The sequence below is a fragment of the Bactrocera dorsalis genome, chromosome 2 (genome assembly GCF_023373825.1).
Source record: "Bactrocera dorsalis isolate Fly_Bdor chromosome 2, ASM2337382v1, whole genome shotgun sequence".
Classification (NCBI taxonomy): domain Eukaryota; kingdom Metazoa; phylum Arthropoda; class Insecta; order Diptera; family Tephritidae; genus Bactrocera; species Bactrocera dorsalis.
In genome coordinates, this window is record NC_064304.1 from 38,302,090 (window position 1) to 38,328,689 (window position 26,600).

Below are 26,600 nucleotides of genomic sequence, written 5' to 3' on the forward strand. Positions count from 1 at the left end.
GTGAACTCTGCGATTCTTGTTGCTTTATTACCGAGCAATAAATATTCGCAGAGCACTTTGCAAAAAAAAAACAAAAACCAAAAACAAAAACATAAAACGTTAAATAAAACTACGAAAAAATTGTATATATTATATGCATACTCTTTAAATTTCGGTAAATTTTTCGTTTAGTTTCTCGTGCGAACAAACAAAAACAATAAAAAGCCTTGACAACAAAGCGGCAGCTTTGAACGAAACAGCAACAGCAACAGCAACAATAGTGACAGCAGCAGCGCAGCACAACAGGTGATAGAGCAGTGAAAAAAAAACGTGTTGGCAGTTACTCACATAGAACTAACTACGACAACAAACATAGTCGCTGTAGCAAAAGTAAAGCAAAACGTAAGTGCTAATTAATGAAATTGATTCTTGAAATTGGCGTCCAAAAATCCGCGTGTCGGAAAAGAACGCAGATTTTGCTGTAAACCAAGAGAGGAATAAATGCTGTTCTAAAAATAGAGAAGAAAAAAATTATAATACCACTTAAGTGCTTTAGAAGAAGGAGATTTTTCGTAAACGAAACGAATTTGGAGTGAATTCGGCAAAAATGTAAACAATAATTTTCCATATCGGAGCTGAGGTAGAATACAGTCGTTTTTAAAGCAAACAGTGTAATGACTGTGAAAATAAGCTTTTTATTTTATTTTTAGATCGATTTCAATTCAATTTCGCATTTCTTCTTCTTTTTTGTAGAAGAAGTGGTCTATCTTTGTATAAGTGGTTCATAATTTTACAATTTTGGCGGCATGATTTTGCGAAATATCAATGGTATTAAGGAAGTAGTTTTTTTTAAAGCCAAATTCTTGCAGTACTTATTTTTAATTATGAATAAGCGTAAGTTATTTTTGACGATCAGCTTACTTTTGTGGCAATTTTCTCAGGCGGTATTCAATTTTTTTTTAATATGTAAAACTTTTTTTTAAAGTGTGAACTATTTTTTAAAATCAACAAATATAAACAATAATCATATTAAATCATTAAACTATTATTTTTTTTCTGCTTATATTCGCTAATAAATATTTGTGTATTTTTTAAACTTTTATTTATTTTTAATAGTTGATTTTTATTTTGTTTAATTTTTCACAAAAATATAATAAAGAAAAGTCAATTACAATTAAAAATATAAAAATTTAGCAATTATATATACATATATTTTTTTTTTATTTTTTAATACTTTTTTTTGCTTTGTCTTTATTGTTCACAAAATTGTTTTTAATTTTAAATTATTTTTTCTTACATTTTTTTTTATTTTTCACAAAGTTATAATTATAAAAAGTTAGCAATTTTTTCGCACATTGTTTGATTATTCTTTTTTATATTTTTTAAATTAATTATTATTATTTTCTTTTTTTTTCACAAAATTCCAAATATAAAAATTTTGACAATTTTCCCCACATTTTTTAATTTTTAATTTTTATTTTTAATTATTTAGTTTTTAATTTTTAATTATTTTTTAATTTTTTCCGAAATTGTTAATTGAAAAATAAAGATTCAAGAAATTATAAACATACAAATTTTGCCAATTTTTGTCACATTATTTAATTATTTTGTTTTTACTTTTTAATTGTTTTTTTTTCCTAAATTGTTTTCTTTATCTCACACAAAATTATGAGTATGGAAATTTTACCAATTTTTTCACACATTTTTTAATTTTGAATTATTTTTTTTAATATATATTTTATTTAACTTTCAATTATTTTTTGTTTCTTAATTTTTTTTCAATATTTTTTTGTATTTTCACAAAATTATAAATATGACAATATTAACAATTTTTTCACACATTTTTGAATTTTATTAATTTTTTTTTATAATTATTTTTATAAATTATTTTTTTTTTTTCTGCCGAATACCCAGAAACTTACTCCGAATTTTTGATATGGCTATCGGCGGCCACTGTGAAATAAATAAATAAAATTATGAAAAAGTTTGATTAGAACTTATAAATTCCTCTATAATAAATACGGTAGTGTATACATAGTTGTGTATAGTTTTTTCATGTAAAATATTTTTTACAAATATTTTTTTTATTTCTGCAATTTTTTTAATTTCTATACTTTCTATTATTATTTTTTTTATTTCTATATTTTTTTGAATGTTTTCAAACATTGCAAAGCTGATTTCTACATATTTTAAGAAGTTATAACTTAACAGTGTTCATTTAGCGTGGTTGTCTACCCACAAATTGTTACCGAAGTTCGCAACCCTCTTGATTCCTTTTATTACCTCCGTCGCTTTTATTGTGCTTCGGCACATTTCAGGCTTAATTATAATAATGTATGACCTAAACATAGTCGCATGTTATATTTTTTAGTAAGCTGTCAGAAATATTTTGGAATAAGATTTAACTATAAGTAATTGTTATATATACAATACTAGAACCAAATTGAAATTTATTTTTTTTTGTTTTGTTGGAAACATATGTAAATGTTCGAATTGTGCCCAGAAATTAGCTTTGAAAGCGTTAACTGATTGAGGAAGTCGTTTTTCTAAATTTATTTCTCTATCTTCAGCGACTTTCCTAGCTGAACTTTTTTAAAAAGTTGAGGAAGTCATATGAAAAAATAGCGAAAAATAAAGAAATTCGTGAGATTAGTTGGCATTCTCTGCGAAAACCCAGATTTAGTGTGAAATTGAATTTGTAACATATAATTTTAAGGAGCATTACTCACAATCTCCTCAATAATGCAACTATTTTCTAAGAAACAAAAACAAAAATGATATAATTTTCATATGAATTGTTGAGTGCACTTCACTTTTGCTTTTAGCTTCCTTTCCGTTCATTTCAACCACCTTATTCGTACGCAATATCCTGTTTGCGAAATTAACATATCAAAAACGCTTGAAGAGCGCGATGCGCGCCATCGATAAACGCATAAAAATATTTAATTATTTTTATTTATTTAAATTTATATGTATATTTATATATATACTATACTATATGGTGTGGCGTATGCATAAAGAATAATAGCGCTGGCAAACGACAATAGCTGCTCTGCTCTGCGCTTGTCAGCATATAAATGACCACATTTCCAATGTGTGACGATACAACAACAACACATAACATGCTATATGTAATAGATACGAACATTAGTGATTGCAAATAGGTAAAAATGAATTATTAAAATAAATATAAGGAAGATATATTGCTAATGTGTGTGAGTGTATGTGTGTGTAAGTATAAGCAAATAAATATTAAAATGATGTTTGAAGGCTTATAAGTATTTATTAAGTGTAAGCACACTGTACGTATAAAAGCTGTGTCGTCGCGATCCATTTTTGTATGTACAGATGCATATATACTTATGTCATATGTTTGTATGTATGTCAAAATGCTTACAAATGTAGCTAAATTTTCTGCAAAGGCATATTTTAGTGCACGGCAAGCGCAATTTTTGCGATATTTTACATATTTTTGAGATGTTTCGGTGTTAGTGGCTCCAAATAACACACATACACATTTACATATACTCACATACATATTATATTTACATATTAATATTTTTCTTGTGGCAACTTTTCCGTGTGTTTGCTTTTTTCCATGCTTATAACGGTTGCTCCGTTGTTTGGTTTTGAAGTCAGGCGACATTTGCACTTTGCACACAGCAAATTCGCCGCAAATTACCACTTACAGTTCTATTAAATTGATTGCTTTGCAGTTGAATGAGCAGTGAGCTGGCAATTTTCAGCGACTGTTATTAGCGCGACGCTATTCCTTGGGGTTGCAAGTGTGTGTATACATATATATTTGTAATTAATTATTTTTTCACTCTATTGTTGTTGTTGTTACACTTTCTTGTCGATTCATTAGCGGCAATTATTAATTTCTTTAATAAAAAGTGGTAAAAAGAACTTCAATTTTGCATTGGCATTTGGCCTTAAGGACATAAGTATACATAAACATATACATATGTATATACAATATGTAATGTTATACATACATAGCTATATAGACATATTCATAACCATACATATATACTTGTAGATATAAAAACATATAGAAATATGTAGAAGTCACTTTATACTCAACACTCCATTAGCGCCAGCCAATCATAATTTTTCATTGAAAAAAAAAAATAATAAAAATAAATTTATTGAAAAGTTTTATGCAGTTTGGCAGCCACTGGTTAATTGCCGGTTCATTAATGCATGTTTAAATGCCACGGGTGCTGTAAGCATTTAATTGAATTGTATTCAGCAAGCAATGTTCGCTCTAACAAACAATTAAAAAACTGTAAAGCATTGTAAAATACCTCACCAGTCACCTGCTTCTATTTTCTGTCGCGCACCTTCAGTGTCTTTCCGCGATAATTAGAGCGCTCCACTTAGTGCAACCGAACAATTGTTAATTTATGTGCACTTTAAGTAATTGCAAAATAATTAATTATAATTGCTAGTAAATAACATAAGAGTGCAAATATTTTTAGTAAATTAAAAAAAAACACGACATAAAAATAATTTTATTGAAATAAAACTAAGGCAAAATATATACATATCTCGAATAATAGCTAAGATTTTAGTAGACCATTTTAGTACAAGTTATTAGTACTAAACTAGTGTACTAAATTTCAACATAAATTTATAGGAGCTAAAACTTAGACAAAATATTTCAAATAAAATGTAAAATTTTAGTACACATTTTTAGTACAAATATATAGTACTAAACTAATGTACTAAATTTTAATATAAATTTATAGGAGCTAAAACTTAGACAAAATATCTCAAATAAAATGTAAAATTTTAGTACATATTTTTAGTACAGATGCAAATTTTTATATACATTTTTAAGAACTAAAACTTAGACAGAATATTTAAAATAAAATGTAAAATTTTAGTACATATTTTTAGTACAGATGCAAATTTTTATATACATTTTTAAGAACTAAAACTTAGACAGAATATTTCAAATAAAATGTAAAATTTTAGTACATAGTTTTAGTACAAATTGCTAGTGTACTAAATTTCAATATAAATTTATGGGAGCTAAATCTTAGACAAAACATTTGAAATAAAATGTAAATTTTAGTACACATTTTTAGTACAAATTTTTAGTACTAAACTAGTGTACTAAATTTTGACATAAATTTATAGGAGCTAAACTTAGACAAAATATTTCAAATAAAATGTAAAATTTTAGTACATATTTTTAGTACAAATTGTTAGTACTAAACTAGTGTACTAAATTTTGATATACATTTCTAGGAGCTAAAGCTTACATAAGAAATCTAAAAAGAAACTAATATTTTAGTACAAATTTTTAGTACTGCATTAGTATATTGTACGATATAAATTTATAAAAGCTAATTTATAACATAATGTTTCAAATATCTACTGAGTTTAAAGATATTAATTTAGTACTAAATTTTAGAAAGGAATTTGGTAAAATATACTCTTATTTGCTACAAATTTGGTAAACTTTAATTTAGTATTAAATTTCGTAAATACATTTCGTAAATTTAATTTAATTTAGTACAAATTTTGAAAACAATAATTTGGTACTAAAGTTTTGAAAACACTTTTGTGTAATATCTACTAACTTGTTAAAAATTTCGAAAACCATTATTTAGTACTAAATTTTAGAATGAACTAAATAAAATTATTTAGTACAAATTTCGTCAACATCAGATTAGCACTAAATTTTAAAAATATATTTTCGTACAATATCTGCTAATTTAGTACACATTTTTGAAGCAATAATGTTGTACTAAAAGCTTCCTACTGGTTCTTAAAAACTTCTTGAGGAATACTCTGCTCTAGAACCTGTACCTAATAATGTCTCAATCAGTGCTAAAATTTCAAAATCATTTTTGCAATTACTTTCGCATAACAAAAGCCCTCAATTTACCGTTATTTAAATTTTACAATGTCACAGTTTCTTATTATCTATTTACTTTTAATTTGTGTGCATCAAGAATATGCATTGCGTAGATAAAACTGTTATCAGCCTATGCTCGGTTAGGCCGCCACTGCATCAGAATGTGTGACAGTGCGTATACGTGATGATATCTCACTGCTATCAGCAATGCTCGCGAGTGCACAAATAACGCTGTTAGACCTTTAAATAACTGCGTACGATGTTACATTTGTTTACATTTTGTACGCCCTTCGTTCATATGTTGCGCACCTCAATGAAAATGCCAGCATTTGACGATGTTGTGATTGCACAGAGCTACACAAGCGTGGAGCCTAAATAAATTTGCGCGCTTTTGAGCAAAATGTAAGTGTATTTAGCAAAAAATGCTAAGGAAGCAGTAGAAAAAACGAGTATCTGAAAAGAATAAAAATCGAAAGCAAAAGTATTTGCAAATTCAATTAGCAAATATTACGCTTTCCAACAAATTGCGCCCGTCTCTATGTCACAATGAGCATGTACGTTTGTGGGGGCACTTAAGAATTTACAAGTGTTTACGCCGCTTTTCGATTTGTTTTGTGACATCAGCGTTAATTAGAAGTTGTGTAAATGCGTTTAGATGGCGGGAATACTGATGTGTATGTACTAACATGATTAACTGCTTATTCTTAATATTCTTAATATATACAAATATATACAAATTTTAGTTACATGATAGTCAATATTATTTTAAGCATTCTAGTAATCTATTTTTTTATGAACTATTAAATACATTTTTCCGAAATAATTTCTCTAATATAATGCAGAACTGCATTTTTTCATGTAAAAAATGTTCATTCATCTATTAATTTCAAACAGCTGGCAACTCTCTTCTGAAACTTTTTTTGTAAAAACAACTTCAACGTTCACTTTATATTCTTAAAAAAAATTCTAATTAATTTTATAAAATTGTTATTGAATTTAATAATTCCAAACAGCTGGCAACTCTCCTTAAGAATTTTTCATACAGAATGCATAAGCATATTTCAATATACCATTTACTATAAAAATTTTGAGGATTAAAAATAAAAAGGTGGCAACTCTTTAAATTTTTTACAACTCCAAATTGTTCTTAACTTTTTTACTTTCAACTTTAACTTTCAAAATAAATGATCATACACATTTGTTGTATTATAATTTGAACTTTTGGTGGCTTAAAAATAAAAAGCTGGCAACACTTTAAATTCTTTACAGCTTATTCTTATCATTTTTATTTTCAACTTTAAATTCCAATAATTAATGTAATATACATTCATTTATTGTATTATAATTTGAAAAAAACCGGCATCTCTCTTAGACAAGATGGCAACTCTTTAAATTTTATTTCCAACTTTATATTACTCTTAATCTATTTGAAACTATAAATTCCAATAATTAATCTACTTTATCTGCTGTATGTAAAACTAATTTTTAAAAAGCTGGCATCTCTGCTCAAAAATATTTTTAACTCTGAGAAAACTTTTTTAATATTTTTAATTCAAAGCCCATTTTGCATTAATTTTATTGTTTTTTACAATTTTAAAGTTTTTTAAAATTGAATAGGTGGTAACATGCTTCCAAAAATATATTAAATTTTCAACTGTTTGAATCTTAAGTTTATTTGAAATTTTTTAAATATTTATATTGATTTTTTCATATTTTTTATTTTATTATTATTTTTTTTTTATATCTAATTTTTTTTTTTTTTTGATTTTGAATTATATGGCAACGTTCCAAAATTTTTTCTTTAAAGCAAGTGATTATTATATAGATACCTTACGAAAACTTTATAAAAATATTTTTTTTTGTTTTTGCAAGTTTATAGTATTTCTGAAGCTAAAATTATAAATAAATAAATTAACTGGCAGCACTCATAAAAAAGTTTCTTCAATTTTAAACTGTATCAAACAACTTTAGTTGTCTATTGCATTTTGCAAAATTTCTTTTTTTTTTTGTTTTTTTGCAACATATGGCAACTCTCCATTTTTTTCTTTGATTCAAAGTAATTGCTTATTGCATGCTATGTATCTATAAAAAATCTCAAAAACTTATTTTTTAAAGTTATGTTAACAATTTTATAGTATTTAAAAATATAAACAGCTGGCAGCACACTTAAAAAATTATTAAAATTCGAGTTCGAGTATCGAGTTCCTGCAATTTCTTAAAGCTTTTTTAAAGTTTTTAATTTTACCAGAACTTTTTTTTTTGATTTTAAAGCATATGGCAACCTTCCAACATTTTTTGCTTTGAAGAAACTATTAACTATAAAGATGCCTTTCAAAATGGAATAAAAAGCATTGTTATTAAAATATTTTTATCTCACTTTAGCCAACCTATAATATCAACGGCAACTCTTGGCTAACACTACTTTAATCAGCAGATTAAGCTAAGAAAAAAAAAACGTAAATGCCAACGAACAGCAAGTATTAACTTACTAAACTCGCTAAAATTTAAGTTTTAGTTTATTTATAGTACAAAACCGGTTGGACGAGCGTTTGCCTGCCTTGTAAGTGGACAGTGAGATAGCCACATGTAACTAACATACACACACGAACGCACAGACTTACTCAAAAATTACGGCATTTATTTAACGCTTTAGAAGCAAGCATGTGAATTTCATGCGAACACAAAGCTTTTAAGTGTGTGCGAAACAAAGTTTCGTCACAAATTTTGGCTCTGCAAAAATGCTACTGGCACCGCGACCCACGCACGTGGCGACCTCTTTGACTCAACCAGTTATTAATTAACCTTTTGTAATGCTCCGGGTTTTGATGAGTGTGCTTCACTTTTAGATAGTTAGTGCAGACATTTTGGAGAGTAGATGCCTTTTAGGAAATGTTAATGTTGCTTTTTAATTAATTTTATTATATTTTTTAGGTTATGTTAGGTTATCTAACTTAAACAGTAGTGTTGTGTTTTTCAAAGAAGAAAAAACTACCATTTTGTATGCCAAAAGATCTGCTGGCGCCATATTCTCCAGGTTATTAGTGTGGAGTTTGGTGTAGAATTTATTTACAGTAATTTGTTACTCATAGAGTATGTATAACCTCAAATTTATAAAAAAAAATATTATTTTGTGGCTTTATATTTTGAGATAATCCACAGACAATTAGTTTCCTCAACGCTGGAAGCTAAGTGAAATTTCTGAAATAATGAATATGGTTAAGGCTGCAAAATGTTGCAAAACGATGTTTCCGTCTTCTTAAAATAGCATGTTTAGTGTCAAGTGCCTATACTAAATTATAGGTGCTATCAGCACTGATGCATGAAATGAGGCAACGAATATTGAATACGAGCATAAAACAGCATTCGTTTACTATGATTTATAAAGCAAAGTTCTATAATGAAGTTGTTTATATGGTATATAGAGCATATAATCTTTAGAAGGAATTTAGTTAGCTTTTTTATGAAAAGCCAACTCTGCTTAATAGACGCTGATAAATTCCACTATTAAAATATTCATCGGCATATGAGCTGCGTGCCTAGCGATGAGTTTGAACTTCTTTGAAGTGAGATATCGTTTTTAAACCTGAAACTCATATTTTAGGTTTGTTTAACTGTGATAAGTACCCTACACTAATAATCTTCTATTGTAAAAAGTCGTCACTACATTTAGGAACTCTTAGGAATCATAACAGAAATTTTAAAAACCATATGAGAAGCTTGATATATTAAACAGTCGTCAGATAAAGGATCTACCAACAAAAATCACGTGATGTTATAATAAAATAAAATCAAACAATCGAATTTGTTCAAAATGGGTTTTGTATAGATATGTAAGATATACTTGTATATCGATATCATATCTAAAACTCTGTTAACCAATTATTTTAATTATGCTTTAAGGCTTTGAGGCTTTGTCAAAACGTTGTATACCTTGAAGTATCAATCATATAGGATTTTCCGCTGAAAGAGATCAACCGTAATCTGATTGGAAACGGAATTCGTCAATGTAACAATTAAAAAATAAGCTATAGTTCTCGGTAATGCGTACGCGGTATATTATATGGCGAGAAAATGATAAAAAAAACTAGTATTCCAAGAATATTAATTAACGCCCGACTTTGCAACCCGCGATTAAATGAATTAATGACGAGTGACTGTCGCGTCGAAGACAAAATATGACATAAAATTACGGGTGTAGTATCGCAATTTTAGTTTTCATGTATAATTGTGTGTACTATAATGACTTATGTCAGATTTTACATTGAGTTTAATGCTCTATCTATAAACAGGGTGAGCATAAAATATCTGGTATTTTTAAAAATGCCAAAAAAAACTTCACAGTAAAATTTATTAATATTATTTATTGTTGTTATAAGTGCATAAGTCGAGATTATAAATTACAATTATATAATACATTTTTAATATTTGTACATTTCGACATGGTTATATGCAGAATCAGAATTTGTCAATGACAGCTTGTCAGGTGACACTTCGTATTTTCTGCTGAACATTTTGCTTTAACTTCTCAAGGGTCGCGGATTTGTTAAATAAAGTTTTTTTTTTTTAATTTTCAAGCAGTTTCAGTAGCTAAAAATATTTGCTTTCGTTACCGCTGAAGGGTTGACAGTTGTCAATGTCGGTTTGACAGTTGATAGTTGACAGTTGCAAACTGTATTCTCTCATGTGTATATTTTTCAAATATTTTTTTGATACTCTAAACTCAAGTATTTGCCAATAAAAGGTCCGAGAAATGTGTGAAGAAAAGATACATTGAAGAGCTAAAATTAAAATTAATCTTCAAATGTAGTCGAGCATAACCTTAAATCTGAAACCATAATATTGGTTGGTGGTATGAAACGTTGAACTAATTTGTTAAAGTAAATAATGTTGGCGAAAAATATTGAAATTTTCTATCAAAAAAATATGCAAGCAAGTTTTCTTTTATCATTAACCTCAATAATAAAACTTCTGGTGCACCCTGTATTCACATGTAAAAGCACAAAATTAATGCCTTTTTGCATAAAAAGTAGCACAACCTCGTCATAATGAACATTTGTCAGTGCATAGCTGCTGTTTTCGAATGAAATGCTAATTTCTGTAATTAAGAAATAAGTATTGATGAATATGAAGTATAATTTTAAGGCCAAGAAAGCTATGCAATTTAGTAACAGTGGAGCACCATTTCATGCTGAGCATAGCTGCACATGTTTTTGTTTAAGTTTTTATTAATAAAGAATTCAAGTTGAAAAGTTTTCAAAAGCTACACACCATAAATATTTTAATTGTTAAATTGTCTACAATGAGAGTGGCTGTGAACTAACAGCTGATTTTGCCGCGAGAAATGGCACAGCTGGAATTGACACGCTAAAAATTTGCCTCTACACACTTTACGGCGTATATATGTATAAATATATGATATACTTATAAATATATATACATACATATGTATAATGTACAGGCAAATATTGATTTTCCGACATAATCTTTTGTGCCATAGTAGATTTCTGTTGCCAGCGACTAACCAATTATATGCTACATATCGTCACCACAAATGCAAAACAACGTATCATCAAAAAAATCGAAATTCAGTTTTTATTGCTTACATATATGTATGTAGCATATAATTTTCAGATATAACCAATATATAACCATTGCATAACCAAAACTCAATTTTTTTCAATATAAGTATATGGTAACCAATATATAACCATTTTATAACCAAAACTCAAAATTTGTTTCAATAGGCGTGGTTTGTATTATATCGTTTTTCCGTCGCCTGTAAACTTATGAAAAGTGATGTTGCGTTATTTTGCATTTTAGGTGACGATATATACCCACAAATATACTATATATGTATATGTCTGTATGCACTCTAAGTTATGTGCATTTGTTGTTCGTGCGGCAATTGCTTGCGGTTTGACTTGTTGCATCATTACCACACCACATAACTGCTGCCTTACTTTATCGCTTATTTACATACTATGCAGCGGCGTTAACTCACTTGTATTCTTGCACTTTCGCCACGGCGAATTATTTATTGTTTAAAGATTATTAAACGGCATGAAATTTGCATACCAAATCAATAAGTAATGAAATAATCTACGATCTTCAATGACGACTTAATTGAGTTTGTCAGAAACATTTGCTAGTTCACAGGCGCTAAATTGACACCCTGTCTTGCGGTCGAGTTCAAGTGTGGGGCGCAGCGGTGGCTGGTCAAACTAATTTATTTATTTACAAGCGCATTAATGCTTCCTCTGACAGTTTAGCTGTGTTGCTGTTATTTGTGGTCGCAGTAGCAGTAATTACAACAAAAAAAAATAAATGAGTAACGCCAACACTGGGCACAGCTTGCGGTGGGTGGCTTTTGGCACGCGTATATAATGATACACTTAGATACGGAAACAATTTAAATAATATTGTGTGCATATTTTTAATATTTAATTAGAGCAGCAATGCATTTGGTAATGTTCTGAGCTTGGTTATCCGATTTTCGGTGTTAATAATATTATTTTAACCAGCACTTTTACTCACTACTATTCAATTTAAAGTTATGCTTGAGCTCTGCAGACAATAAAATTTGAATTAAAATATCCAAGCCGCCAGTAACGATTTAAATATCAATTAGCGGCCCTGAATATGTCAAAGTTGTTTCAGATAAAAAATAAAATAAATTTTATAATTTTTATAAAAGGAATCCATTATTTTTGCATTGAATTTAAGATTTTGTAGGTCAGAGTTAGAATTTACCATCTTGATTGATAACTTGTTGCCATTTTGCAAATAATTTCATAATGCCACTTTCAGAAAGTCTAGTTTCGATTGGCACATAACTGAGAGAGTTAATTTTCACAAGCTCTTTTTGAGGTGATTTTTTCACCAGGAACGGGTAGAATTCATGTGATGTCTGGTCCAAACTATACGGTGGAATCAGAAAATTATACCACCCAAGGACTGGCAGCTTCTGGCGAGTCCCTATCGATGTGTTATGGAACACAATTCTTCGCTTATTTGCCAAACCCGGCTACTTCTGTTCAATTGTTTGCTTGCGTTCTAACTACAAATTTAACCATGGGAAAGCAGTTCAAAGTAGATGATTCCCTGCCAAACCCATCAAGCACATAACAGAATCTTGCTGACCATTTAATCCTGGCACCGTTTGAACAGGCTCACCGCGATTCGACTATGACCGCTTTAGCTTTCACGTTGTCGTTCATTACAATCATCCGCTTGAGAAATTTATCGATTTTCTTGCGATTTTACAACGACCCTGCAGCGATTCGCAGCTGGAAATTCAGCCTATGGAGATCCAAGAGCTGCTTTTTCATCTAGAAAAAATAACGATTTGGTGTAGTTTTTGGGTCGGTGGAATTATCGGTCCATATTCTTCAAAAATGAAGTCGGTAAGAAAGTAACCGTTAATGGCAACGGTTATCAGTTCATGATAACTGACTATTTGATGCCAGAGCGTGGTGCATCTTTGAGATCAACATTAAAAGTTGAAACCAAAATTATGCATGATTAAGTAGTTTTTAAAGCAGTCATGACACATATTATTATCTTCACACAAGTTGCAGTGCTTCTAATAAGTTAGTAAAAGGGATCCCTGTGATGGCTTACATCAGTAATAGTCTGAAGAAAAGAGTTTTAAATAATTTATTTTGCGCAAGAACTGAAGCCGCTCAACCTTCCCAAGCGACATCGTTTTGTTCTATGAGCGCTTGGAAAGTTCCAGAAGATCCGACGTTTTTGAGCCAAAATATTTTCAGCGATGAGGCTCATTTCTGGCTTAATAGGTATGTAATCAAGCAAAATTGCCGCATTTGAGATGATGAGCAACCTATAGCGATTCAAGATCTGCTATTTCATCCAGAAATGCTCGAACGAGTCATCGGAAATTGACTAAAAATGACTACTGGCACTAACTCTTAACTTCAAACAAAATTATTGTTAAGATTGCAACACACTTGGAAGGATATTATTAAAAAAACATAGAGCTTTAAGGTCCTTCTGTGCTACAATGATTTCGTCATTCTCTACGGTTGAAACCTAAAGAAAAGAATTCTTTATAGATGCTTTGGAAACAAATTTGATTTTTCGAAGTTATATTTAAGCTAGAATACATTTTTTCGATTTTATTATGTAGTCAATGTATTAGTTGGTATATATGTAAATATGTATTTAAGACGAAAATAGTACAACAAAACAAAGGAAAACAATAAAGATGTTGTAATAACAGCAAAAACTTGGGCGTCTGCTAAAGCAAATAGAAAAAAAAAATGATTAGAGTTGAGTATGGAAAGAAAAACCACACAGAAAAGCGATGTTAAGCAAACAAAAGAAAAAGACAACTAATTATTAACCGATAGAAATCAGCTGCGAATTGCAAGAAGCAAGAGAAATGAAGACGATGTAAAAGAGAAAAACACATAAAATGACAAAATTTGCCAGAATATGCAATAAACGCACGAAAACCGTAAAAAACTGCCAACTTACCAAATTAGTCACAGTGGTGAGAAAAGAAAAAGCAGCGAACCAAACAAACGGTTGAACATGCAGCAAAAGAAAAACGCAGAAAAACTAACTGAAAACTAGCAACAGCTGGCTGATTTCGATTGTTGTTGCTACTGGTGGCCAGCACAATTGCTGATTGCTGGCTGGGCGAGTGACCGCTTGGCTGAGTGGCCCACAAAACCGGCCGGTACGTTCATGAAATTATGTCATCGCTCATCGATGGCGAAAATAAAGCAACAAAACAGCAAGAAAAACAAATAAAAATGTAAAAATGAGGGCAAAAAGAAAAAGTAATGAAAATGCAGAAACAAATAAAAAGCAAGAAATTAAGAAATGCGGCAGCTGAGAGCAGAAACCAGCGCCTCCACTGCAAATATTGCTGCTAAATGCAGAGAGCGGCTGATGTTGCAAGTCGATAAATTGCTTTTGCTAACACATACACACGCGCACAACGTTGGTTTTACGCGCCGCTCACCCGCTCTGCTTGCTTGTTTGCGCGCTTGTAACCGACGAAGACGTAATCAGCGGAAAAACCTGGTTGCAAGCTCGACTGGTTGCCCACCAAGCGGTGTGGCTGTGTGTATGTGCGTGTGGTGAATGTTGTGTGTGCTCGCTAATGTTGCATGCAAAACCGCTTCGCTTCGCCTCGCATTGCAATTCGCACATTTAGCCGATTGTCATAGTTTTACGCCGCACAATGCAACGATTACCGCAACGGTGGCGATGACGCAGCCGCAGAAAGCGAAAGTGAAATAAGTGCGACACCCAGAATGGGTGTGTGTTTGTATATATGTGGAAATAGAAGTGGCGGCAATGCAGTGCTGTCAAAGGAAATTAGCCGTTGAAGTGCTAAATTGAATTTTCCTTTATATAAATTCTTATACATATGCACAAGTATATACACAAATATATATATATTTCGATGTAAATAACAAACGAAATTTTCCTCCAAGTTACACATTTGAGTTGATAAATATATGTTGTTACATATATATGTATATATATATACGCACACTCATAGCTCCTCCAGCACTTGTCACGCCGTCCACTGGCGCACACGTCGCGCTTTTGCGGCTTCAGCGCTGCGTTAGGCGCATTTGTGACGTTCTGCCCTCCTCATTTGCCAACCAACACACACTCTTCTACACATACCTACATACATATGTTTAGTATATAGTGGTGGTGTAGGTGGCCTTTCAATTTCGCCAGTGGGCGGTATATTTGCTCCGCCATTATTTCGTCGCTTTGAAATTTCGCATGCAACGCACGGCACCGCGTTGTTGAATTTAAATCGGCTGCATGACGCGCTGAAATCGTCAAAGCTTTGTTCTATAAGCAGCGAAGAAGCTTTTTCTTATATGTGTTGAGTGTTTTTAAGTTTTACGTTGGATTTGCTCACAAATAATTTTGCAATAGTTAGTGGCAAATATACTTTTTACTTATTCTTTGAATATTTCTTACAACTGAGTCATATATGAGTTTACAACCGCAGTAGTTGGGCATTAATAACGCATAAGTTAAAAAATTAAAATTTCAACGTCGCCAGATTTTTGTTTGGTTCGGAAAAGTATGAACAAGTATTACAATCTGTCAAGTAAGAGCTTGGTCTGGTTAATTTATAAAAAAAATTATTTTATGAAACTTTCATATTTGGACACATTAGAAACAATTATGCAATTTGATCAATAATGTGTCCAGTCACTAACGGCGTCGATCACAAGTTTTTCAGTCAATAGAGGCTTCTTCATTGTGTTGCGCCATTTCAGATCATGAGTATGAAGAAGGGTTCGGATAGTTTCGTAGGATATATCTAAACCTCTTGCCATTAATTTTGCTTGTCCTTGCGGATTGTTAAATCAGGATTCCGCGAAAACAGATTCACTATTCTTTTTCATATTTTTTGTTCACTTTGCCTATCGAACCACTTTCTGGTAAATCATCGACATTTTTGCGACTATATATCGCTGTATCCACTTCTGTACAAATGCATTATACTTTCATATATATTTAGCAGCCACTGATTGCGAAATAGATTTTTAAGCCAGAAATTGATTTTGGTTGGTCATTTTGTATAGTTAGCAGGTATAGTTGTCCGATCTGAAAAATTTGTTTGCAGCTTATGACTGTCAAATAAGAAAGTTTGCCATACATGGACTTGAATTCATCGGCATTGTCAACAAATGAGCAGCCTCTTGGTGAGACAAGTGCGTGTAGTTTTAATTTGATGCCTCAAAAACCGAGGGACTAGTTTGCGACAGACAAACGGACAAATGACTCAGCTCATTACGCTGATCTTTTGTATTTATATTTTATACATATATTATAGAGTATTCGACGTTGCTTTCTAGCATGTTAACGCTTAATCCAATTTTTGCTGTTTGCATATCTATTCGGCCTCGTTTTAGTAAAGACGCATGTCTTGATTTTGGAAGAAAATTAAAAATATTTATAAGACTCATGTCATGTTGCTACGAGTCCAGCATTAATTGATATGCTTCATAAGCAAAATATTAATAATAATGAATTGAGTTGTTCCATAAGAGAAGTTAAGATCTACTGCTATCTGTCTGTTGCAAACAAGACGATTTTCAAGCGCTGCTTTTTTGACTTTTTCTATTTTGACGCCATTAAGAGAGTAAATTAGCAGAGTCTATTAACAGAGTTGGAATGCATCAATATTTTTGTACAAGCGCTTAATTTGTAAACGCGATACCAAAAAGCAAGTAGCATTTCTGATATCATAATCTGGGTATGCATACCCAAAATGATGTGTGCCGTCAGTATTCACCCTTTAATGCCATAATATTTCGTCCAGATGAGTTGTTGTTAATATTTTCATAAAAACTAGCAATAACACTGTGAGTCAACCACTTTCGCTAAGGTGATTACATATCCTAAATGGGTCACCAAAACGCCCACAACACTTTTGTATAACCAGATATTACAATATAAAAAGTTAAAACACTTTTAGGGAGTGAACTTCGCTGAAAAATAACTATCAAAGCGGGTAAACCCCGACAGATAATTATTTTGCGCGCAAAAGTTGCGCACTTAATGGGTTGCCACATAGTTTATTTTGTTATTGACATTTTAAGTGTCGCATTGATTTTTATTATATTTATTTTAAAATATTTGTTAATACTTTTAATATGAAGGGTGATGAGTAACGGTACTAAAACTTATGGCAAAATAAGCTGACAAATTGTCAAATAGATAAATATGGCAACAATGACGCATCAAATTTGGACATTTATGATGGTAATTATTAGAATAAGTGCTGGAAAAAATTAAAAATATTTGTTGTGTGTAAATGTTGAAAATTAGAAATTACTAAAGCTTAATAGCTGCAAATTAGTGAGTTGAAATGGCGCCAAGTAGATGAAATATATTTGTATTATTTTTTTTAAGATCAATAGAAGAATTTTTTTACAGCAATTTTTTTAATTTTTTAAAGTCAATTAATTTTTTTTACTATGTTTTTTTTTAATTTTACGGAGAAATATTTTTTGTATTTTTTAATGTTGAAATGAGTTTTTCAACTGATTTTTTTGAAAATATATTTATATTTTTTTTTTAAGTTGAAATAGATTTTTTTACTATTTTTTTTTTAATTTTATGGAAACATATTTTTAGCTTTTTGAAGTTGAAATACATTTTGATTGATTTTTTTTATTAATGGAAATGCATTTGTAAGATTTTAAGTTGAAATACTTTTTTTAATTATTATTTTTTTTTTATACATTTATTTTATATATTTTAATATTTTTTAAAGTTATTTTTTTTTTAACTTTTGCTTTAATTTTATATAAGTATATTTTGAAAAATTTTTGAAGTTGAGATACATATTTTAGTGATTTTTCTTTTTTTATTTATCTAAATATTTGTAATACTTTAAAATGAAATGCAATTTTTTTAAAGATTTTTATATATTATATATTATATTAAATTTTATATATTTTTTAATTCTAAATTTTAATTTTAAATAAATATCTTTTTAAATATTTTTTAGATTTATGAAAATTAATTTTCAATATTTTGAGTTGAAATGCAATTTTTTAACGATTTTTTTTTTTGTTTTACAAATATTTCATATATTTTAATATTTTTTAAAATCAATTAAATTTTCTTTAATTTTTTATTTTATTTTATATAAAAATTTTTTTAAATTTTTTTTAAAATCATGAAAATTAATTTTTAATATTTTGAGTTGAAATGCAATTTTTTAATGATTTTTTTGTTGTATACAAATCTTTCATATATTTTAAAATGTTTTAAAGTTAATTACATTTTTTTAAGTTTTTATTTAGTTTTATATAAATATCGTTTTAAAATTTTTTAAGTTGAATTTTTTTAATAAATTTTTTTTTTAATTCTATGGAAATATTTTTTTAATATTTTAAGTTTGAAATGCAAATTGTTTAATGATTTTTTTTATTTTATACAGACATTTCATATATTTTAATATTTTTTAAAGTTAATTTTTTTTTTTTAATTTAATTTAATAATATTAAAATATTTTCTGATTTTTGTTAAGGTTAAATTGGATTATTTTTTTATGTACATATGTATAAATATATTTTTAATGCTTTTTTACGTCATTTTTAGTTTTTTCTTTCAATTTTACATAAATACAGTTTTAATATTTCTTTTAAATTTAAATGCATTTTTTAATGATTTTTTTCCTAAATTTTTTTTTTTTTTGAAAATAATTTCTTATACAATTTTTTTACCGCAATAATTATAATAACCGCCATCGCTAACGCTAGACCTACAAAATTTGTGTGTATAACCACTTCAATACTCAAGCAAAAGCCCAGTAGCTACACACGGCCTACTTCGAAAATAATAACAACAGACAGCATAATTAAAGTCATGAAAATGCTGATAAAAAATAAAAAAGAGAATTGCTTAATACTCACAAACTATTTGCATGCGAAAATAGCCATACATATACTACCATATGGAGACAACAAAAACAATAAACTTGCCTATTCAATTGTTTTATGTGAGTATTAAACGAAAAAAAAGCTAAAACTTATACCCTGCATAGAATTGTATGCTTCTCCCAAGAGATTGTATTATACAATTTTAAGAAAGTCTACCACAACTGAAGACATAAGGCACATATTTGCCTGCCATGTTAAAAAAATTTAAAAATACTAGAGTGTTAAGGCCCAAACAGGCCCATGCAATATTAAAAACTGAAAAATATGAAAGACTTAAGACACAAACTTGCCATTCGAACTACGAAGAGTCATGGATAAAAGACTTAAGTCACAAACTTGCTTGCCATACCACGAGACTCCATACAAACTATAGACTTAAGGCACAAACCTGACCTGTTCAGGCTGCAGCTTGTAAAATTTCAATAATCATTTTGCTCTTTTAATTTAGTCAGCCTGTTAAGTTAAGCGCTTGAGCTCTTTCTGATCGCCCTTTCGAGCTGATTTGTTTGTTGCTGTTTTTGTTTAAATATTTTCAAGTATTTTTCGCCTGACTTAAGCGCTCTCGTTTACCAACGGCCTATCAGTTTAGCGCTTTGTTTCTATTTTTGTACTCGCGCGCCTGTCACCGCCAGCTGGATTGCCTTATCTCAAGGCTGACCACTTTGTAAGCGGCGCTGAATGCACTGCCCGTCGGTTAGTTTAAAGCTTACAGACACACACACGCACACACCTATATGCGATTGGATACATATTAAGCAAGTTTGTGCCGTCTGCTGCCTTAAATTGCTTGAGCCATCTTCGTTTACATGTACATATGTATCGAGCTATTTGGTTGTCGGTCTTTCAATTTTGTTCCCTTCAAAAATTCAGCGCTTCGTGGTCGAAATATTCCTCTTTGTTGTAGTGGTGTGTGTAGTTCAGTGCAAAATTTCATCATTGACCACATATGTAGCTGCGATATTTTTGTTTTTGTCGTGTAGCTCATTGTTTGGCGGTATTTCCCAGCCACGATTTTGGCAATGCTTAACGGTTATGTGAAATTTTTATGTTGTGGGTTTATTTGTATGGTCACCATGAAGGCTTAATTGGTGTATTGTGACTTGAAAAAGAACATTGAATATGTTTTCGTGTTGTTGCATAATATCTTAGGCGTTTTATGCATGTGAGTATACATTTTTTATTTGTTTATTGTATTGTGCTTGAAGTCAAATTTGGTGAACAATTTAGCAAAATTAAAAAAAAAGGCTCTAAGAGTAATCTGTGCAAACGATTTAGAAAATTTTATGGTTGTAAAATTTTAATAATTTTGTTTAGTTGCCATTTTATTTATTTAGTTAGCATAATAAAATAAGCTCTTGAGCTTGTGCTGAATGGCCTTTTTTGAGCAAAGTTTCTTCACTTTTTAATTGTTGTTATGGTGAGACGCGCAAAACTTCAGTGGCTCAACCTTAGAGCTTATACAAAATATATTTTACTTTTTGATTCTTGAACTTTAAGATTTTTTTGCGACACTTTAATCTGTTTTTCACTCACGTTCGAGTAAATCTTTAGAAAAGCCGCTCAAGCGTCCTGCTCCAAGTGCTATAATTGTAAGCTCTCACTCTCTCACTTCAGCGGCTAAAAAGGTTATGTTGCAGTAATATTTTCGATACGAAACAATCAGTTGTCATTTATCGTTAGAGAAAACAATATTTTAAGCTTGCTGAGAGAGTAAAAGGTTTTCTTTTTCCAGTACCTCCATGATACCCAAAGTACTCTGAAAATAAGAAAATAATATAACTTCCGCCTAAAAGTATGCTCTTGTAGAATTTTTAAGTCTCTGCTTAGAGTCCTTTCTAAAATTCCAAGTAAAAGCTTGAAGTTATAATTTTAATTGGCGATTTCGGGGCAAGAAGCATTATATTCTTCATACTTCAATGAAGTTTTTGAACTGTGAACACGGTATATTAAGTTTGTCATGAAGTTTGACCATGTAAAATATATGATATATAAATGATTAGCTTGGCGTGTGGTCGAAGTTATGACAGTTTTCAAGATATCAATCACAAACTTTGTACACGTTCTTTTCCCCCAAAAAAGCTGCTAATTAGAGCGGAAGCGCGATATCGGGTCATTAAAGCATGTTACTGCCATACAAACTGATCGATCAAAATCAAGCTCTTGTATGGAAAACTTTTTTATTTGAAGATATATCTTTAAGAGATTTGACTTGGATTATTAATCAAGGCAATGGTATAATCTCGGAAGAAATTTAGCAGATTGAGTCTCTAGAACATATACATAGCTGCCATACAAACTCGGCAATCAGAAACTAGCTCTTATGTACAAAATTTTGCGTTACAGCTTCGATGCAACTGTAGTTAAAGTTTTCTTTTTGTTTTTATTAATATATCTCATAATCAGTTTATTTTATTATTTCGCAACTGCTTTATTATTAAGCAAAGGGTATACATAACTCTAATACAGCTTATTTCCACAACAACATAAACACTAGTCATTTCGTAGCCGGCTCAGCACCTCACCACTCACGCAGTTAGGTAATCCTTTAGTTATTCCTTCCTCCCGCCTTACCTCTTTTACATTTAAATATATATATATTTATATATACTATAGAATCTTATGTGTTCACATTTTTTGTAATGCAAATTTTTCACTTAAAGTCATTTAGAATACTAAAAGGTAAACGAAATTGCATTAACTGTTGAGAGAACGCGTTTTTAATGGAAATTTGTAAACAAAGCCGATTGAAAAAAGTGCCAAAAAGCAAGACTTGCTGAATTGGCAAAGCAATCGCGCACCAGCACACACCTGCACGCACATATAACTGTGGGACTAGACCAGCGAGTCGCTGCGCGCGATCTTAATGAATCAGCGGTGATTAAGCAGAAAACGATTTTTTGTAGACAAAAATGTTAAAAAATAACAAATATGCACAGCAAGCTGAATTTTTATGCATGCCACATTGTATGTGAATTGCGTAAGGCGCACATACACACGGGCATTTGCAACACGCACGCACAGATTGTTTAGCAATCAAGAAGTTCTGGAAATATCATGCGATGCAACTGCGAATACTATGGAATATAATTATAATAAAATTGCAAACTTTGCACGCGCTTTTATTTGTTGTTGTTAGCTCCACGCTGCGTACAACAGCAAGGCTCACTCGTTTGCGCTCAGCCTTTGCTTAGCTTTAAGTTGTGTCAGTCCATCATTTGAGTCAGCAATAAACGCAAAGCTAATGATAACACACATATAGGCACATATACATAAATGCATTCACTCATAAATAACTATACACACAAATATACACACGTCGGTATATGCAGGTAATTAAGCTGTAACCGAGTAGCTTTTGCTGCTGGTGGACACTGAGCTCTCTGGACTCTGGCCTGTCTTGGTCCGACTTTTCCAGCTGCGCGTTACTAAATTTGCGCTTATCGATGCTAGTTTGTGCATATACGAGTATATGTGCTTTTTTGTGCGACTTGTTGATATGTATGCGGCTAGTTAAACCGGTTAAATTTGTATCATTGCAAAATTGTAAAATATTCCATTCGCACATTGTGATTAACTAAAGGAACACCAGACGATGGAAAATATAATAAGACAATTAATGGCGATTTGTTGGGTTTCTAGGTGAACGGGCCTATATAAAAATAAACTTATGTATATATGAAAGCGTACATATGTACATATGTATATAAGTTTACCACTGCAACCTAAAGGACTTCTTTTTATGATCAGAGGTATAAAATGTATTGGTACCTGACGTTTTTTTATTTTATTAATAAAGTCAAAGTCATGACTGTTAAGTGATTTAACAAAAAAGCATTCGAAATGTCTTGTCTTCAATTTTTTTTAAGAATTTTTTCTTCGTTTTGTTTTTAATTTATATTTTGCAAAAATTATTACTTTTCTCCCTAAAAAAATAATAAAAAAAAAACATTTTACTTATTCAATTTCTTTCTGAAAATTACAATAAAAAATGTAAACAAATTTAAAAAAGATAAAACAATTAAAATTTATAAAATTTAAAATTAAATTTCTTGAACAAATTAAAAAAAAATTAAATTACATTTTGTTTGTTGTTTTTGTTAAATACTTTTTTCTAGCTTATAAAGTTATTGGAAAAAAATTGTTCTAAAAAATTTATAAAAAAGAATAAAATCAACAAAAAAAAAATTAAAAAAGATTAATTTTTTTTTTCATAAATAATCAAACAATTTTTTTCTAAACATTTTTAATTTTTTTTTCTAAAAGTATAAAATAAAAATAAAATTGTTTTGTTGTTTTTATTAAATATGTTTTTTGCTTATCATATTTTTGGAAAAAAATTCTCCTAAAAACTTTATAAAAAAATTGAAAAAGATTAAATTTTCTTTCCTAAATAAAAATTTTTTTTTCTATAATTATCAAAACAAACTTTCCTTAATAATCAAAAAAGCAATATTCAGAAAAATTTTCCTTAATGACCCAAACAATTTTTTTCTTAATAATTAAAAGAAATTCTTAAAAACATTTAAAAAAAATTACCTAATTTTTCAAAAAATTCTGTCACTAAAGTAAATTCAACTTTTTTCCTAAAAATTATTTTTTTTAAATATTCAATAATTTTTTTTTATATATCAAAAAAAACATTTTTTATAAAAACTCAAAAGTGATCTCAAAATTTGTTTTCTAGAATAATTTTAATTTTTTGCATTATTCTTAAAAGTTTTAAAAATTAAGAAATTCTAAAAAATTTTGAAATATTCGATAATTTTTTTCTATATATCAAAAAAAAACATTTTTCATAAATATTCAAAAATGATCTCAAAATTTGTTTTCTAGTATATTTCTATTTTTTTTTGAATTATTCTTAACAGTTTTAAAAATTAAAAAATGCTAAAAATTCAATATTTTTCATTATTTTTTTCTAACAATTTTTAAAGATTCAAAATGTTTTCTTATGAGTTTCCGTCATCAAAAATTTTTATAATACCAAATCAATTGAAATTTAAAAAATATTATAATTTGTGTTCCTAAATAATCCAGAAAAGGTTTTCTAAAAAATTTTAAAATTTGTTTCTTAAAAAACTTAAATTTTTCCTAAATAATCAATATTGCTTTCTCAATTATAAAAAAAATGTTTTCTAAAAAAGATTCTAAAAAAAGAAGTTCTTAAAATCATTTTTGTCTTAAAAATAATAAAAAAAATTTTAATCTCAATATTCAAAACATTCAATCCTAAAAAAATTAAAAAAAAAAATGTAAAAAAAAATTATTTTTTTTTCCTAAAAATCAAAATTTCCTAAAATTAAAAAATTGATTTTTTTTCTTAAAAATCAGAATTTTCCTAAAAATCAAATTTTTTTTTAATATTTTTACATTTTTTTCTGTATATTCAAAAAAACTTTTATAAATATTCAAAAGTGTTCTTAAAATTTATTTTCTAATATTTTTGTATTTTTTTTTTTTTAATAATTATTTTTGAAAATTACAAAAATTTATTAATTTTTATTCATTGAAATTTTTCTAAAATTTTTTAAAAATTAAAAAAAAATATTTTCTTACGAGTTTGTTTAAAAAATAAAATTTAATCACGCCAACAGTAAGCATTGCTTTTAACAAAATTATTATCTTCATTCTTCCTTTCACTTATTATACTTTGAGGAATATGTTGCTTAGTTACAGCAAAGTGTGCTTTAATTTTAGCCTATACTGTAATGCATGTATCTCCTTGGCTGTCAAGTTTTAAAACGCGCTTCAGCTTGGGAAATTCACATATTAGCAGAGAATCGTTCTTTATTTATTCAAGGGTAAAGCTCAAAAAACTCTCAAAAAGTCAGTGGCAGCTGAAGTGGTTGCCAGTCAGCTTTCAAGAATAATACGAAGACGGTGTTAAAGTACTCAAACGACCTTTGAGCAGCGAGAATTGGAAAGTTAATTTTTTTTTGTCACAGGAAATAGCGGCGATACCTTGGTTGGACAGGTCCATAGCATTGCATTAAAAAAAATATCGAGTTAATATGCGAAAATATGAAAGGGCCCAGCAAACTCGTTGACTTTGAAAGGTTCCGTTTAAGACTTGCTGGATTTTCCGACAAAATACTTATTGTTATTGTATTCTTAAAAGTGCAATTACACCTTCGTGACAATTTGAGCGGTCATGCTTCACATATAATTATAGATGTGCACATAAATATGTACTCAAGTGTGTATGTAAGCATTTATATAAGTATGTAAGTATTTGCAAAGAAACCTTTAGTTATTACTAAACGAAACTGCAATGGAAAGCTTTGTCCAAAACTGCTGACGAGGTCATAGTTTCTTCAACCGAATTACTTTCACCACCTTAGCTTCGTTGTACTTGTCATTTGCTCTAGAATTCCAAAAGCATTTAGTCATCTCCAATATCAAGTTACGGGTAATGCGATCAGTTTTCGTTGAGCAATGTGAGTCCAATGAGTTTCGGTTGAAAGTTCGTAGTACTTAGCATACTCGTATAGCTGTCATTCACACTGGCAAATCAAAAGATAGATAAAGTTACTTTAGGCAAAGGGTACATAAAACCCGAGAACTGCACACAATGATTCCCGTTACTGATTTCCCAAATGATTTTAAAGCTCAGAAAATGATCGAAAATGAGCTAATATTCGAGACATTAGCACTTGTTGTTATTGCGCTTAAGCTTGGCGTTTCACTTGTAATATTTCGTAATTCATAAGTATTTTTATTATTTTTATGCGCTTGTGAATTTGTTATTGCAATCGCTTTGCCTTCAAATGAAGTGCAGGCTCAAAAATACTGTGGTTGCAGTTGTTGTTGTTAAGAGCATTTATTTTTTTTATTATTATTTGCTTAGTGTTGCCTAATTGTTGCTTGCCAGTGTGTGTCATTCTATGCATATGTGCGTGTGAATGTGCGCTTGGGTAAAAATGTCACATTGTAAACATGTCAAATTTGGAAATAAAACTAAATGTGCAATGGCATGAAGTGATTTTGCGCTTGTCAGCAGTAATTAAACAATTAAAAGATTGTAAAGCGTTTACCAAATGCGTCAAATAAAGCATAAAAGTTGTAGTTGTCTGATGTTTGAAGAAAAAAATTTAGTTGTTACGAAATTACGCTTGAAAATATATAATTATATTATAAAAATATTTCTTTTTTTAATTTTTTTTAAGAAAATTTAATAAAGTTTTTTTTAGAAAGATTTTATAAATATTTAATTAATTTTCCGAAAAAAAGCAAAAATATTTATTTAATTTTTTAAGAAAAAATTTAAGAATTATTTTTTTTTCGAAAAA

At 29.4% G+C, this 26,600-nt stretch overlaps 1 protein-coding gene across 8 annotated transcripts in view; it reads left to right on the plus strand.

Annotated features, from left to right (window-relative positions):
• Window positions 1-26,600, plus strand: part of LOC105226381 (ABC transporter G family member 23) — a 132,206-nt gene that overhangs the window by 67,858 nt on the left and 37,748 nt on the right. For 4 of the 8 annotated variants that reach the window (XM_049450372.1, XM_049450373.1, XM_049450367.1 and 1 more), the window contains exon 2: window positions 172-285. The exons of 1 other annotated variant lie outside the window; for it this stretch is intronic. Coding sequence is in view for 2 of the 7 variants with exons in the window: in XM_049450367.1 (XP_049306324.1) it covers window positions 172-285 (114 nt within the window). In the remaining 5 variants the exon portion in view is untranslated. Of the gene's footprint in view, window positions 1-171; window positions 382-26,600 lie in introns of all 8 variants that reach the window. 3 more of the 8 variants (XM_049450370.1, XM_049450374.1, XM_049450371.1) reach the window with 1 other exon arrangement.